Source organism: Liolophura sinensis, chromosome 8 (assembly GCF_032854445.1).
Source record: "Liolophura sinensis isolate JHLJ2023 chromosome 8, CUHK_Ljap_v2, whole genome shotgun sequence".
NCBI classification, from domain to species: domain Eukaryota; kingdom Metazoa; phylum Mollusca; class Polyplacophora; order Chitonida; family Chitonidae; genus Liolophura; species Liolophura sinensis.
This window is the reverse complement of record NC_088302.1, coordinates 55,341,265-55,355,264: the sequence shown is the minus strand read 5'-3', so window position 1 is coordinate 55,355,264 and position 14,000 is coordinate 55,341,265. Positions and strand designations below refer to the sequence as shown.

Below are 14,000 nucleotides of genomic sequence, written 5' to 3'. Positions count from 1 at the left end.
TGGGGTATTCCTCTCACCATAATTCTGGCCGCTCTCGTGTAAGTGAAATATTCTTGAGTACGGCTTAAAACTCAATAATTCACTTAATCGGCTGTTATACCAGCGTGGAATTTGCCGCCTTCGGCAAATTCCGACTCGGAGGCGGCTCCGCTCAGATCCTGAATTGATGGCCGTTTCGTTTACATTGACAAGATAATTGTCGGTAGATTTATAACGTTTTATCCGCAACTCCCACGTGCCACGTCGGGTGTTAATATGGCCATGAGCGGGCAACTGCCGATTTGCGTTTACATGAACGAAAACGGCGCCCTAAATCGCGTCGTTCTAACTGACGCCATTAAAAATTAATTTTCTTAGTATAGATCACCTTTTTTCCGCTGATATAAACTTCCGAGTCGGCCTCACGCCACCAATCTTCCCTAATGTAACCGCGGTTTATTGTAACCAATCGTTTGGAACGTCGACAATTCATTGTTTAGCTCCATATTCAATAATTTTCCCCTTATAAGATGACGGCCATTTTAATGAATTGGGAAATGGGAATGCAGTGACTTTGGGCAAGTTGCTGGTGGACTTTCCCAACTGCATGTGACGTGCAGATATGTACACAATATTGGTGGCAGACAAATGATCTTCAACGAATATTATGGAACAGCCACAGGAGCGTCGCTGGAGGATTAGTGTCACGACGATCTCATATATGAATACTGCATGATTTCACTATGTCGCCTAACATACTTTGCGTCTCTCTAACACCATTGAAAACTGTTGACTGCTCCTTTTGGCATGATTCCGCCCTATTTTCGTACTTTATATATTTTCTTAATTCATGGTGGTTTGTGTTATACGTCGTTTAGGGAATTGTCCTTCAGACTATCGACCTGGAACATCCTTACTGGTTGACGAACAATAAGCGTTGTTGTATCTAAAAATTCTCGGTCCAAGGTCACCTCGACAAGGTCATCAGTGTGCCCTGTTAAAGAATATAGACAAGACGTGCACTCATGTGGGGGAATTAGTTTTGATTCATTGAAGAATGGAACCATTTTTTGATGCTGCTTGCGATTTAAAACGATCTTTCAGTTTCAATCTCAAGTCCAACATTGGTATACCACTCTTATATACCATGCATGAGTGGACGATCCACGTCGATATTAGCACGAATTTCCATGACAACGTTGATCTAGGGAGTGTCTTATTATGTTATATTGTCATTAAGTTTATCTTGAGCGGAATTGTTTTTTAACGACTCTTTACCAGATGTTAGACAGGATACAAATCCATATTTTACATTGTAAATGAATGTGTGCATATGCACTGAAAAATTGATATCAGTGTAGCATTTATTTCATTTCATGCAAGGCTTCCTTTACTCAACCCATAGAGGTATACACATACACACACACACACACACACACACACACACACACACACACATATCCATGCATAGAAGAGTTTTGTCCCCTTTGTTGTGCACGTTGGTTGAGCATGGTGGTGGTGGTGTGTGTGTGTGTGTGAGTGTGTGTGTGCTTAAGGGTTGAGCATAGGAAGCTTGGCATGAAATGAAATAAATGCTACATTGATATCAGCTTTATTCACCTTTGATGACGTCCATATTAGCCATCCCATTGTCACTTGGTCTTCATTTCAGTAGCTGCTGTTTCATTTGAGCGCATCACTTGGACCCAAGCTGGCTGATCCTCTATCGAAACAACAATTAAGTGAAAAGTTTCACTGTATAATACTCTTTATATAGGGCTATCCGAAAAACAGGGTTATCTATAGTCTATGCTGCATGGGGAAAAGTTAATTTCTGGGATCTAGGCGTCGAAATATTCGTACCTTTCATCATCATGCCAAGCTGATGTCCCGGATTAATAATGACCAATTTTCAAACCAGCTAATATTACTACAAATCACCAAATATATGTGTAAAGTGAGAAACTAGAATGAATTCATAAGAAGAGAAGCCGGTTTCCAGTTTACAGTGATGTCGGGTAAACCTGGTTTATTTACAAAGGTCTAATCTGAGATGTGTCCGTGTAGTGCTGCGCATAAGCTGACAACGTTTGAAAATTGTATAACGGATGCATGGCTGAGCTAAGAGGATGAAAATGGTACTTATATATGTCCAGTGTACTTTGGGGTGTTTCATTTTCATTTGAGCGGTAACTCTGTTTCTAACACCTGCCATCGGACTCCTGTGTCTTTGCACTGGCTTATGCAAGTCGTCATCGAATGGCACATTGAATGGCGTGTTATATTAGAGAGACAATAGTGTCAAGGCTCATGTTTGCAAGTAGACAGCAGGACTTCCACTCATAATTCGTGAGGATCCACCTGTCCATAAATCTATTTCATGTACATCGTTAACTGCTTTTAACTGGAAATATCGGAGCTTACGTTGGCTGAAATTAAAATTAAAAAACCGGCATTTGTTACAGAAGAAGTTATTAACATTAACATTTAAAATGCAAAACTCTTACAAAGCCATCGGTTCAGTGAAGTTTTCATTAGTCAGTCTACACCCTTGGCAAAACAGCAGCTTGTATCGCCGAAGTATGACATCCAGGATTCTGAAGCTTTTGACAGCTTAATTTCGTGAGTTATTATTTTTGTTTTCTGTCAGAGAACCCATCATTTAAGAAGTTTGTTTCGGATCGGAATGGCTACAAAACTTGATTATAGTAAGCGACGTCCAAGCAACGTTCAGGCCGTTAACAATATTTAACATCAAATGTTCCACACACAAAAATAGCATCACAATCTTTTAGAGGGCACTCCAAGAGCGTGAACCTTAGTCACAACCGAATGTACACCAAGTCCCCATACAGGCAATTAGACAATATTGGCTATATACTACGCATTTGTGTCTCGCAATGGTGACGAATATAGTTTAAAAGGATACCCAGTCGCCACCAAAAATCTTCAGATTGGTCCTTGTGCCAAACCCTGCACAAACTGTGCACAACACTTCATCAAAATCGGCCAATGACATTTTTCGTACATAAAGTTGCTGACATTAGAGAGACAGACATGTAACAAGACTGAAAATTTTTGTTAAACCATCGATGGGTCCAGATTCACGTCTGTATCAAACCAAAAAGTTGTGAATTCGTGATTGCATTAAGGTCAGTCTGCATGAATTCAGTTTCATCAAATCAGCGCATACCTTGACTTGACGATATCTGGATGCAGCCTCGGTTGGAAAAAAATTAGCACCAAAATGAAATGTATATAGGGGTTTAAGCTCCATCTTCAAGAGATGGACAAATTTCGGCCCAACTCAGTGGGTAACTTGCTGACATGGTTAAGCATTGCTAAACGTTCCCTGCGTGGATTTAAAAGAAACTACAGACGGTGCATATGGCACATCTTACCTGTAAAACAACAATTTCACATCATGTCGACGGGATAGGTTCAGATTTGTAGAATACATTAAAAGACCATGTGTTCATGTTTATATGATTTCATTCAAGGTATTACAAGTTATTTCCTCATTAACACAGTGTAAGAATATTCCATTAAAAGATATTCAATCCAATTTACTGGATTTGACGCATCCGACATAACATATACATGCATGTGTCTATCTGGCATCGTTGGAAACTGTTGACAAATTACTATTTCCAGGTTTAACTATCTTCCGATCAAAATATACATATGTATAATTTTAAAAGATTGTAATGATAAGTTTTATTAAATTAATAATGAAACTGGCCTTTAAATCTCTAGCACTCCGATCTGATTCATGAATGTGTCTAATGTTAAATGCTCTATAAGTCTTTTTCCTTGTGTTGAATACAATAACCATGTACGTTGGATATACCGTGTGAAAAGTTGCAAGCAGCGCAAATGTGATACATATTTTGACTTATATGGGTAAAAACAAGCATGATGCCAAATTCAATTGAATACACATTAAAGGTAAAGACAACACTAAAATAAAGTATGCATCAGATGACATGCACATCATTAAACATCGTATATGAAAATCGTAGTTCCATTTGTATTTTTAGAATTGTCCTAAGCGAGTGAAATAGTTTTAAAACAGCATCAGGGCCCAGTTTCACAAAGATCATGTCATACATGCACGATAATAGCACATATAGAACTATGGTACGGTAACAGTGATATACAAAATAATGTATACGACAAATATTCGATAAAAAAAATGTCGTATACGCCGCTTTGTGAAACTGGGTTCAGATTCTTCGGTGGTATCAGTGACGTCACATCTATATTTTTGGCTTGAAGTAGTTCGTTTCACGTTCCATTCGGCGAGTGCTTTCATACATCTATAGGCCTGTGCATATAGGGCCTATGAATTCTGCGTGGTGAAATGCATTTGATTAGGTTGAAAAACAAATCGAATTAAACATGCAATGGCAGTGTTTAATGGTCTGTAATCTTACTTATATACTTCACGTTAATTCGTGTTTTCTTTAGTTTAAATGTACGCACCTGAAACATTCGCCACATCTTGCCGGCATCGCTGAAAACTTTAGTGACTGTACATTAATCCGCTTTAACCCGCTACGGTAGGTACTTTATATCATAATTACTTCCTCGGTTCGTATGTGGTTTGTGTTGAACGATGTTTTGGAAATTTGTCTTGTGATTATTGGTCGGAAAAGTCCACTGCGATTAGCGTGCGAATGTCTATATTTCCACGCCAACAGACACATGTATACATCTAGTCCTACTGATTGCTAGATAGAGATAGCGCACCATGCAATCTTCAAAGAACCACTTGTCTAAGTGCATAGAAAACTGTTGATCTTACAAGGCTCCGTGGCAAAAATGGTCAAAGGAAACCATACCATTCAAACTGCCTTAAAAATACATTTAAAAATAAATGAAAGTATATATTACACAAAGTTTTCATTTGTCCGTAGGGTGAATCTCCGGTAGAGGCCTACGTTGTTTTAGATTTCTTCCCTTTTGCTGAGCTAGGGATTCATCTGTTTTAAAATAATTTAAATTTAAATTTAAAATATTTAGTTTCAATTGTTGCTTATGACCAAAACGATCTTCGCATTCCGCCCCTCAGCTTGAAACCCAGCTGCTTAGACCTGAGGGTGCAAGGGAATAGGGTAATTGTAAACAGACTCGTCTCTTTACTACCCTCACGCTTACAATTATTTCAGCAAGGTACGCGCTCGGCTCTTTTCTCTTATTTAATTTACTTCAGCAACGATAAGTTAGAGCCCATGTTTTATGTTTTTCTTTCACACCCAGGTGAAATTCATGTAATATAGTTTTCAAAACAGCTATCCTCGAATCAAGCCGACGAGAAATCTGTTGTCGAGGGCATATGGGAACATGGTGGTTGCGTTTGCGCCACTGCGTGTAACAATAACGGGAAGTCAGTAAAATCCCGTTTCCACGAGGAAAGTGAAAGAAAACGTTGAAAGCAACTGTCTTTTGTACACCACGTTTGTTAACACAGAACAGTTTCACAATGATCAATTAATGGTCGCAAAGAAGGATCGGCTGAGTCACGAAAGGGGCATTTGCCCTGGATTTATTACTGTACCCAAAGCAGAGGTGCAACGACAACAACTTAAACTAGGACGTACATTCCCTCAAAATTCTAGTATAACAGTAAGTAAGCGTACTTTGGATTTGTCAGTTCTGCCATTTTGAAACTGGAAATCTCTCAAAATTTCCTCCGTCTGGTTACTCGCTTCAAGTATCGTCGTTATACGACTGAAAAATTAAAGAAAATTAACTGAAAAAAAGTACGACGTTAAACCCAAAGCACTCACTCACTCGCTTCGAGTGGAAATTATTAGGTGTGCCTAAATTTGGAAACCCCCTTCTAGCAGACTGGCTTGAACTGGTGTTAAGCAGTTGAGGGACAGAAATACTGACGGTTTGTTTCTTGCACAATAATAACAAGTCATACAGTACCTCAAGAAGCTGTGTTGTAGTGTGGGTGAACATGCCAAGAATTCGATTTGCCACAAAATTAATTTGGGAAGACCTCAGTCACCAAACCTTTCTCATTTGTTAGTGTTTCACTGATGTAACATACACTTCCCTAAGACATTTGATTAGCTCAACTAGTTAAGATACACAATCAGTGTATAGTAGGAGTGAGTGAGTGAGTGCTTGGGGTTTAACGTCGTTGTATAGTAGGAGGTTTTGAACACAGAAAGGTAAAGTCCCAAATTTGTTTATGTGTGTTTAACGAATGTGTTAAAAATATCAAACCAGCATCATTGTGTTGGTGTTCTTGTTATGCTGGCTGTCCTTGAGCACGTAAATACATATTCTCACACTTGACTGCAAAGTGTGAAACAATGACAGTCCATCCATGTGTGCAAGTCCATAGTCATGTTTGTGTGCATGTGTTCTGGAAAATCCCGTTTAAGGTTGGCTTATATTTACTGATATGCGAAGACCACTGCCCAAACGACATGTGGCGACCGGCCCTGATGGCTCAGTTGGTAGAGTGACCATGTCAGAGGTGGTAGATCTACAGTCAGTCCTGGGTCCTGGATCACACCTAAGACCTGAAAAGAGGAAGTTATAGCTTCCTTGCTTGGCAGTCAGCATTAAGGGGATAGTCCAACGACTTGTTGACCCTTTATCAGTATAATGGCTCAGGTGGGGCTGCTTACTAGCCTTCGGTAAGTCGTCTCAGTGAAGCAGCACTAGATAAAAGAGCAGTGGAAATTCGTCCTGTGACAAGGAGGCACATTACACTTACATGCACTCTATGGACTCCTTTATTGTCATATGACTGAAGAATTATTAAGTACGATGTTAAACTCTAAGCACTCACTCTCTCTCCAAATGACGTGCAACCATATTGTATCTGTAATACTTTGCATCCATATCCACTTAATATATGATCTGTCCATAAGCTAAAACATTTATGCACCTTTTGCAACCACGGGCACTGACCTTTATCGGATATTTCCTCAGTAAATCTCAGTCAGACTTGAAAATAGTCTGTTTTGTCCTTGTGACCTTATGACGTCATCACTTCAGTTGGTACGTCAATCATGTTGAGAAACTGGCACGGCGTCAAAATATGCCCCAACCTTATTTGAGTATTCCAAGTTATAGAACAACCCAGACAACTAGACAAGAATGTTGTTTTGAAAGCTTATGCTAGAATGAAGTAGAAGTATGAAGGGCCAAATGCTTTTGAAATGACCAAGAAATTGACACTTCGACAGCAAGCTGTTGTACCATGGCATGCAGATTGTGCAGATCACAGCAACTTCACATGTTAAATGTCAATGTCACAACATCTGTGTGTAAGGCACAAAAGCCAGATATCATTTAATTACCACTTTGTATAAACCAGGAAATAGGTAAAAATGGTCCAGAAAACCACAAGGCCGCCAGGGAATGTAATTCCCCAGACTTTTGCTCACGATACACAAGTTTTAGTAGGTATTTCATTCTGCCAAGTGAGTTGATGTGAGGATCTGTTCCTATACAGGACCTTTATTGTCTAGACGCCCTTTTTGCTGTGAACCAGGCCGTGTCCAATTGTAGAAGTTCACAGCCAATTTCTTGGTTACTTTTTTTTATACAACTGTGAGTATCATATTCTATGTTTTCTTTTTATGGTAGAGCAGCTATAAAGTCTTTCTTAAGAAATAGCCCAAGAATGGTGTTAATGAAGAAAATAAATGAAAAATTTCTCTGACAAAGCTGAATTTATAACAGCCTTAGTCACATTTATTTAGGTACACTGTACAGTACCAGAAGGGATATTCTCAGTACTAAGGTGATAATCACTATGTAAGTTAGGAAAAATACTTTCGGCCTCTTATTGTCCACATGTTCCACAGTGATTGTGGGTGAATGTCAGACTTGTTTCTGTTGTCATTATCGCCAGTAACCTTAGGATCTTACAGAAGGACAGTTTAATGGAAGTTGTTAACCCTTACTCTTCTTTTCATGAATGAGATAAACACCCACACACTTGTAGTATGTACGCACTGTGCCATGTGCCATTAGTAAAAGCTGAGTCACTCTGAAACAAATTTAGTTATTCTGGTCTACCTCTTAATATATAAATTTCTTTGATATCATTGTTGGTTGATGAAAGGTTAAAATTGTATTTAATGCCAATGATTTAACGCTTCTTTTTGCACCCTTTTGGCACCAAAATATTCACAAATATAGTAATGCCCAAAGAAAGAGATTACTGGTGTATCTTACTTTTGTCTGGTTTTCTCTTTGAATTATTGTTGATTACTAATAACCAAGATGTGTTACCATTCATCTTCACTTTCTGTTCCTTAGGTGTGTATCTGAGGCGGTACAAGCCTCTTCCCCACCAGAAACATGTCGATATTTGGAGCAAAGACTGGGTTTGGCAGCTCATTTGGCACTCAAAATTGTAAGTAGTAGGCATATGATAAATGTCTGTCTGCTGTGCAGACATTTATCATATAAGCATTAGACTGTATTAATCGTTGGATTTTAAATAACCATAAACTTTAATTAATGCATGCCTTTTGTTTTTTTTAAGCCTATTGTTTGGAGGTCACATGTGAATATACCGGTGTTGATTTCTGTTTGCAGCAACATTCGGAACTAGTACTCCTTTTGGGCAGGGTATGTATAGTGTAACTCTCTAAACCATGCAGCGTGGCTGTCTGATAAAAATAAATCCTTCATGTTGAAATGAACTAAAGACCCTGCTACGAATATGTTACTGTCAGCCTTCGCTCCTCAGAGGGTAACATTTATAATAATAACGATATTATTACTCTGTTGAGAGGAGATTAGTTAGTTCAATACCAATTTTCCCTGAGTTCCTCGCGCCCACACACACACACACACACACACACACACACACACACACACATGCACACATTCGCACTTGATTCTTGGTTACCATTGGCTCACCATCTTCACTATTTCGTACGAAAGCTTCAAACACTTTCGGTACAAAACCTGCAGGTACAACAGGCTTTGGCACACCATCAGCGTTTGGTGCTCAGACACCGGCTACTGGAGGGCTGTTTGGAGCGGGAACCAACACAAATACTGGGGGCTTGTTCGGACAAACCTCAACGTCAACGTTTGGACAACCGGCTACAGGAGGTTTCAGTAAGTATCATCTGTTAAAAGTTTTGTAGCCTGAGGCAGATTCAAAATGCCATTTCTGATTTCAGACAAAGCTTAAAAATGTCATCATAATTCTTAGCCATTGGTGATGGAAGTTCAAATTTTGACACACTTGATCTGAGATAATATATATAAAGTGGGTAAGCTTTTAATTTCTTGGTGAAAAAATAGTGTTTAAAATCATATTTCAAATTTTGACTTAAGTCAGAAATAGCTTTGTGGAAATATTCTAGTGAATGTGTAAAACAGTACACATCTGTGCACATCATTTCTGATAAATTGTAACACTTTGATGCATGACAAATCAGTGTCAGGTTTTAGAAATGCGAAATAAAGTCTGTGAATCTCATGATTTTCCCAAATTATGTACATTGATATTGAAAGTGCTAGTTCCTGCAACATATGAGAGTATCGGTTATGACTGACGTATGATTTGTTTATCCCTTCTAGCAGGGTTCGGAGTCGCACCCAGTACTTCCAGTAACTTGTTTGGGCAGACTACTCAGGCAAACAGCCTGTTCTCAACGCCAGCCTCAAACAGTGCCTTTGGGACTAAGACACCAGGGGGCTTTGGGGGTAAGCATGCAGTGTGGACAACTCCTGTATCAGATAATTCTACGCTCTACTCATTGTGGACATTTGACTTAGCACTTGAAACCTGTTTCCGCCCTTTTTTTGTGATTTGAATGCTTATGACGAAAACAACTGTTTAAGCCAATGAACAGTGAAATAGCATCTGATTGAGGATGGGATGTCTGCAGAAGTATTAAAAGAATATTTTTATATTCATGGAATTGAAAGTTTTACGTTTGCTGATAAAAACATTGCCATTCCGCTGACATAATCACCGTGAATTTTGAGGAGGTTATTACTAGTGATGGGATCAACTGCAGCAATGTGCACTGTGCCTAGAAAAATGTGATCAGCTTTACGTCCAAAATATGTTAAGTATTAAGTGGTGATGTTGAGTAACAGATGATCAGTCAATTAATCATAGAGTTAAGGAGATTTGTCAATTAACAGAATCACCATAGCTTCTGTTTCGTCTTAGCTGTTTCAATACATCAACTACAGGTATTTTGATACATATGGGTAATATTGGTTACACTGATTTATACTGTTTGTGCTTGTATTGTTACAGATGTTGATGTTTGTGCTTGTATTGTTACAGATATTGAAGTTTGTGCTTGTATTGTTACAAATGTTGATGTTTGTGCTTTTATTGTTACAAATGTTGATGTTTCATACAAGTTCTTTTATCCTCAGCCTTTGGCAATACAACAGCCAGTACAAACCTGTTTGGAAATCAGCAAAATGCTGGGGGATCTCTGTTTGGTGCTTCATCTGGTGGGCGTAAGTGTGACTTTGGCTTTGTAGCAATTAGATAATCCAGTGTGGTTAAGTTTAGGATGCAGTTTTAGACTTAACAAGCTTCAAAAGGATGCATGACTGATGTGACAAGTTACATGCTTTAAAGAACAGAACATAACTGCAATCACTTCAAAACAATAAACATGTCACTCGGTAATATCTTGAAATTGTCAGACACTCTGCTGTGGCAAAGGACATTTTTAAGTTTCAGTTGAGCCAGATAATTTTAACAAAAAGGCCACTGACGTAGGAAGCTTTTATATAGGGATACAGAAAGCCAAACACCAATCAGTGTGTGGCCATCTTGTGTGGTCAATCTACATGTCTTTCTAGATGAGGTATAAATTTTGCACTGTAGAATTTGCCCTGTGGTCCCTGCAATGAGTAGCTTCCAAATTCATATTTTACCTACAAAATGTTACAAAAATTAGGGCTGTGTGATGGCAATGTTAACCAAATGTGCAGTCATCAGAGTATTCTTTTTCCATGGGTCAATTAAGATTGTAACAAGACATGATGTAACAAGGAATCAAAAGTGATAAAATATTGAGTAACGTTTCATGAAGATTTTACCAGGAACTGATGTGTGTGAGCTTAGTAATGTATTCCTGTTAGTAAAACATGTGTAACCATTGTTTGGTGTTACAACAGTGTTTGGAAGCAGTGCGGTTGCCACTAGTATAAGCCCTGTAAAGCATGTATAACCATTGTTTGGTGTTACAACAGTGTTTGGAAGCAGTGCCGCTACCACTAATGGAACCACCGTAAAGTTCAACGCTCCCCAGGGATCCGACACCATGGTGAAGAACGGTGTGTCTCAGAACATCAGCACTCGTCATCAGTGCATCACGGCCATGAAGGAGTACGAGTCCAAAAGCCTGGAGGTGAGACCATCGGCCATATAGTGTGCTATTTATTCCATAAATCATGTTTGATGAAAGGAAATGGTAACAGTGTAAAGGTGGTTGTGAAACTCTAAGATGGTACAAAGATGCATTGGTAACACGCTATTCCTAAAAATGGAACACTTGATTGCTGAGAGCGCATACATATTTAAGTGGGAAGGCAAAACATGGGCACAGTTGTTATGAAATTTTTGTGGAGGCTACTTGGGCTTTACGAATGAGATGGTGAATTTGCATGCAATTATCGCCAGGCTGGCACTGTGTCAGCATCCTGAGATCTGGGTAAGATGGGATAGTATCCTGAGATCCGGGTAAGGTGGGATAGTATCCTGAGATCCGGGTAAGGTGGGATAGTTCTCCTGGCACAGAGAAAAAACGATTGAGTCAGGGGATGAATGTGCAGTGCTGTGTTAAATGGTTAGAGGGTTAAAGCTCCTGTGTTCTTCCCTGGTGTTTGTGACAGGAGCTGAGACTGGAAGACTACAGCAGCAACCGTAAAGGGAAACAGCAGAGCAGTCTGTTTGGTGCCTCAGGTCCAACCACACAAACCACAGCCTTTGGCTTCGGGGCCCAAAACACCACAACAGGCTTTGGAAACACTGGTAGGTACACAAAAGTTAAATTCAATATAGCCTTTTAATGATGGCACTGAAAGCCTTCATAGCTGCCTGACAGCTCATAAAAACAGTAAAAATCTGTTACATAATCTGTGAAGGTGGGTAGTTTTATCAGTTATCCAGGTAGATTTAGAAGCCAACTTAATATCATGATTGACAGTTGGCTCCTTTGCCTCACTAGAGTGAGAAAAGAGAGTACCATTTTTTACGTCTGTTGTTTTGAGAATTGAAGATACAAGAAAACATTTTTGCAATTCAGCCTATGTTTTCTACTAAGACTAAAATTTCATTCTTTTAAACTTACAGTAACATAGATGTCAGACTTTTGTTCTCTACAGTCGGATTAAGATACCGTGAATGCACCAGTATACTTTACACTTTTGACGAGGACAAAACTTTTGATCGAGGATGTGCATTATACAGTAACGTAAATTCTACAGAATAGAAGTTGGATGATTTATTTCCATCGAAACTGGCTGCTCTTATCTCCCACAAGAGCTCAGAAAATGTGTCCGAAAACCACACCCAGCGCTTCCAGGCATTTACTCAATAAAGTGTTCAAAACAAACAAGAGAAATTAATTCTTGATGTATAACTTTTTGTTAATAAATCAAAAGTGAAATTCTCTTAAAGTACGAATCTGCAGAATAAATATTTGCAGTGAAACTTGTTAAAACCAGACCTCGATATACCATAATCCTGTAAACACAGGCTGCTGTATGCAGCCCACGTTTTCTTCCATTTATTTTAAAATACATACAACCCAACCTCAATATACTGGAGCCTGTCAACTCTGAACACTGGCAGCCTTTAGAAGCCCCCTTTTGTACAAACAGTGCTTATCAGAGATGTGAAAACCAACACTGCTCTGCATGTTGTCTTTGTCTGTGTGTCTGTGCAGCTGGTGTCCAGCCGGGCCGCTTCAGCCAACAAAGCCAACACTAATCCGGCAAGCAATTACTTAAAGCTGCTGACCCATGGTAGTCTTTTCCTGATAGGGGTTTGTTTGTGCTGTCTTTTTTAAGTAACAAACCGAGAAAAAAGCTAATAAGTCATACTTGTACATAAAAGCAACATTCGCAATACAACAGAACATAACTGCAATCACTTCAAAACCATAAACATGTCACTCGGTAATGTCTTGAAATTGTCAGACACTCTGCTGTGGCAAAAGACATTTTTAAGTATCAGCTGAGCCAGATAATTTTAACAAAAAGGACTCTGACGTAGGAAGCTTTTATATAGGGATACAGAAAGCCAAACACCAATCAGTGTGTGGCCATCTTGTGTGGCCAATCTACAATCACTTGCAGATTGGTGCAACTGGTCTCACACGTAAACTAAGGAAATTATTTCAAAATAGAACAAAACACAGACAATACGTGTATTTATTTGATGTATATATACAAGCATGGCATTATTCTGCAACCTGTACAACATTGTGGAGTGACCAAGTGAGTTGGCAGATGTCAAAACCAGCAGGCACACAACATGTTGTATTAACTGTATAAGGCTCATCAAGGCTGATTAGGGATCACACACTGAAGCTTTTTAGTCCTTAAGCATTCTATCATGATGACATACACTGAATGAATCAGGTACAGATGTTTTTCCAGAATAATTATAGTCTAGTTTACCCTGCAAACCTGGAGCATTAACAATATGTGTTGTCGTCGTTGTGTTTCAGGGGGATTTGGCACCCAGACGTCGTCGGCTGCTGGGAGTCTATTTGGGAATACCCAGACCCAGAGCTCAACAGGGGGCTTGTTTGGAACCCAGAACAAGTCACTGTTTGGTAGTAACAGTGCGGGCTTCGGCCTTGGACAGAATCAAAACACGACGAATGTGTTTGGTCAGAATCAGCAACAGAATAAAGTGAGTGCTCCAACATTTATGTCCCTTAGGCACGTCTTAGTTGTGACAGTGTAATAATTTTGGCCTTTCTCGATTTAATTGCAAGATCTTAGCACTATGTAATTTGAGAATAATATATGTGTATGAA

General features: G+C 39.1%; 1 protein-coding gene across 1 annotated transcript in view; it reads left to right on the top strand.

Moving 5' to 3' along the window:
* The first annotated feature begins 5,358 nt into the window (after nt 1-5,358).
* The window catches only part of LOC135472188 (nuclear pore complex protein Nup98-Nup96-like), a 34,128-nt gene continuing 25,486 nt past the window's right edge, over nt 5,359-14,000 (top strand). The window contains exons 1-9 of the mRNA XM_064751566.1: nt 5,359-5,607; nt 8,275-8,371; nt 8,557-8,589; nt 8,908-9,087; nt 9,556-9,681; nt 10,372-10,458; nt 11,203-11,360; nt 11,845-11,983; nt 13,686-13,873. Of these exons, the coding sequence (XP_064607636.1) occupies nt 8,317-8,371; nt 8,557-8,589; nt 8,908-9,087; nt 9,556-9,681; nt 10,372-10,458; nt 11,203-11,360; nt 11,845-11,983; nt 13,686-13,873 (966 nt within the window). The 5' untranslated portion in view covers nt 5,359-5,607; nt 8,275-8,316. The remainder of the gene's footprint in view (nt 5,608-8,274; nt 8,372-8,556; nt 8,590-8,907; nt 9,088-9,555; nt 9,682-10,371; nt 10,459-11,202; nt 11,361-11,844; nt 11,984-13,685; nt 13,874-14,000) is intronic.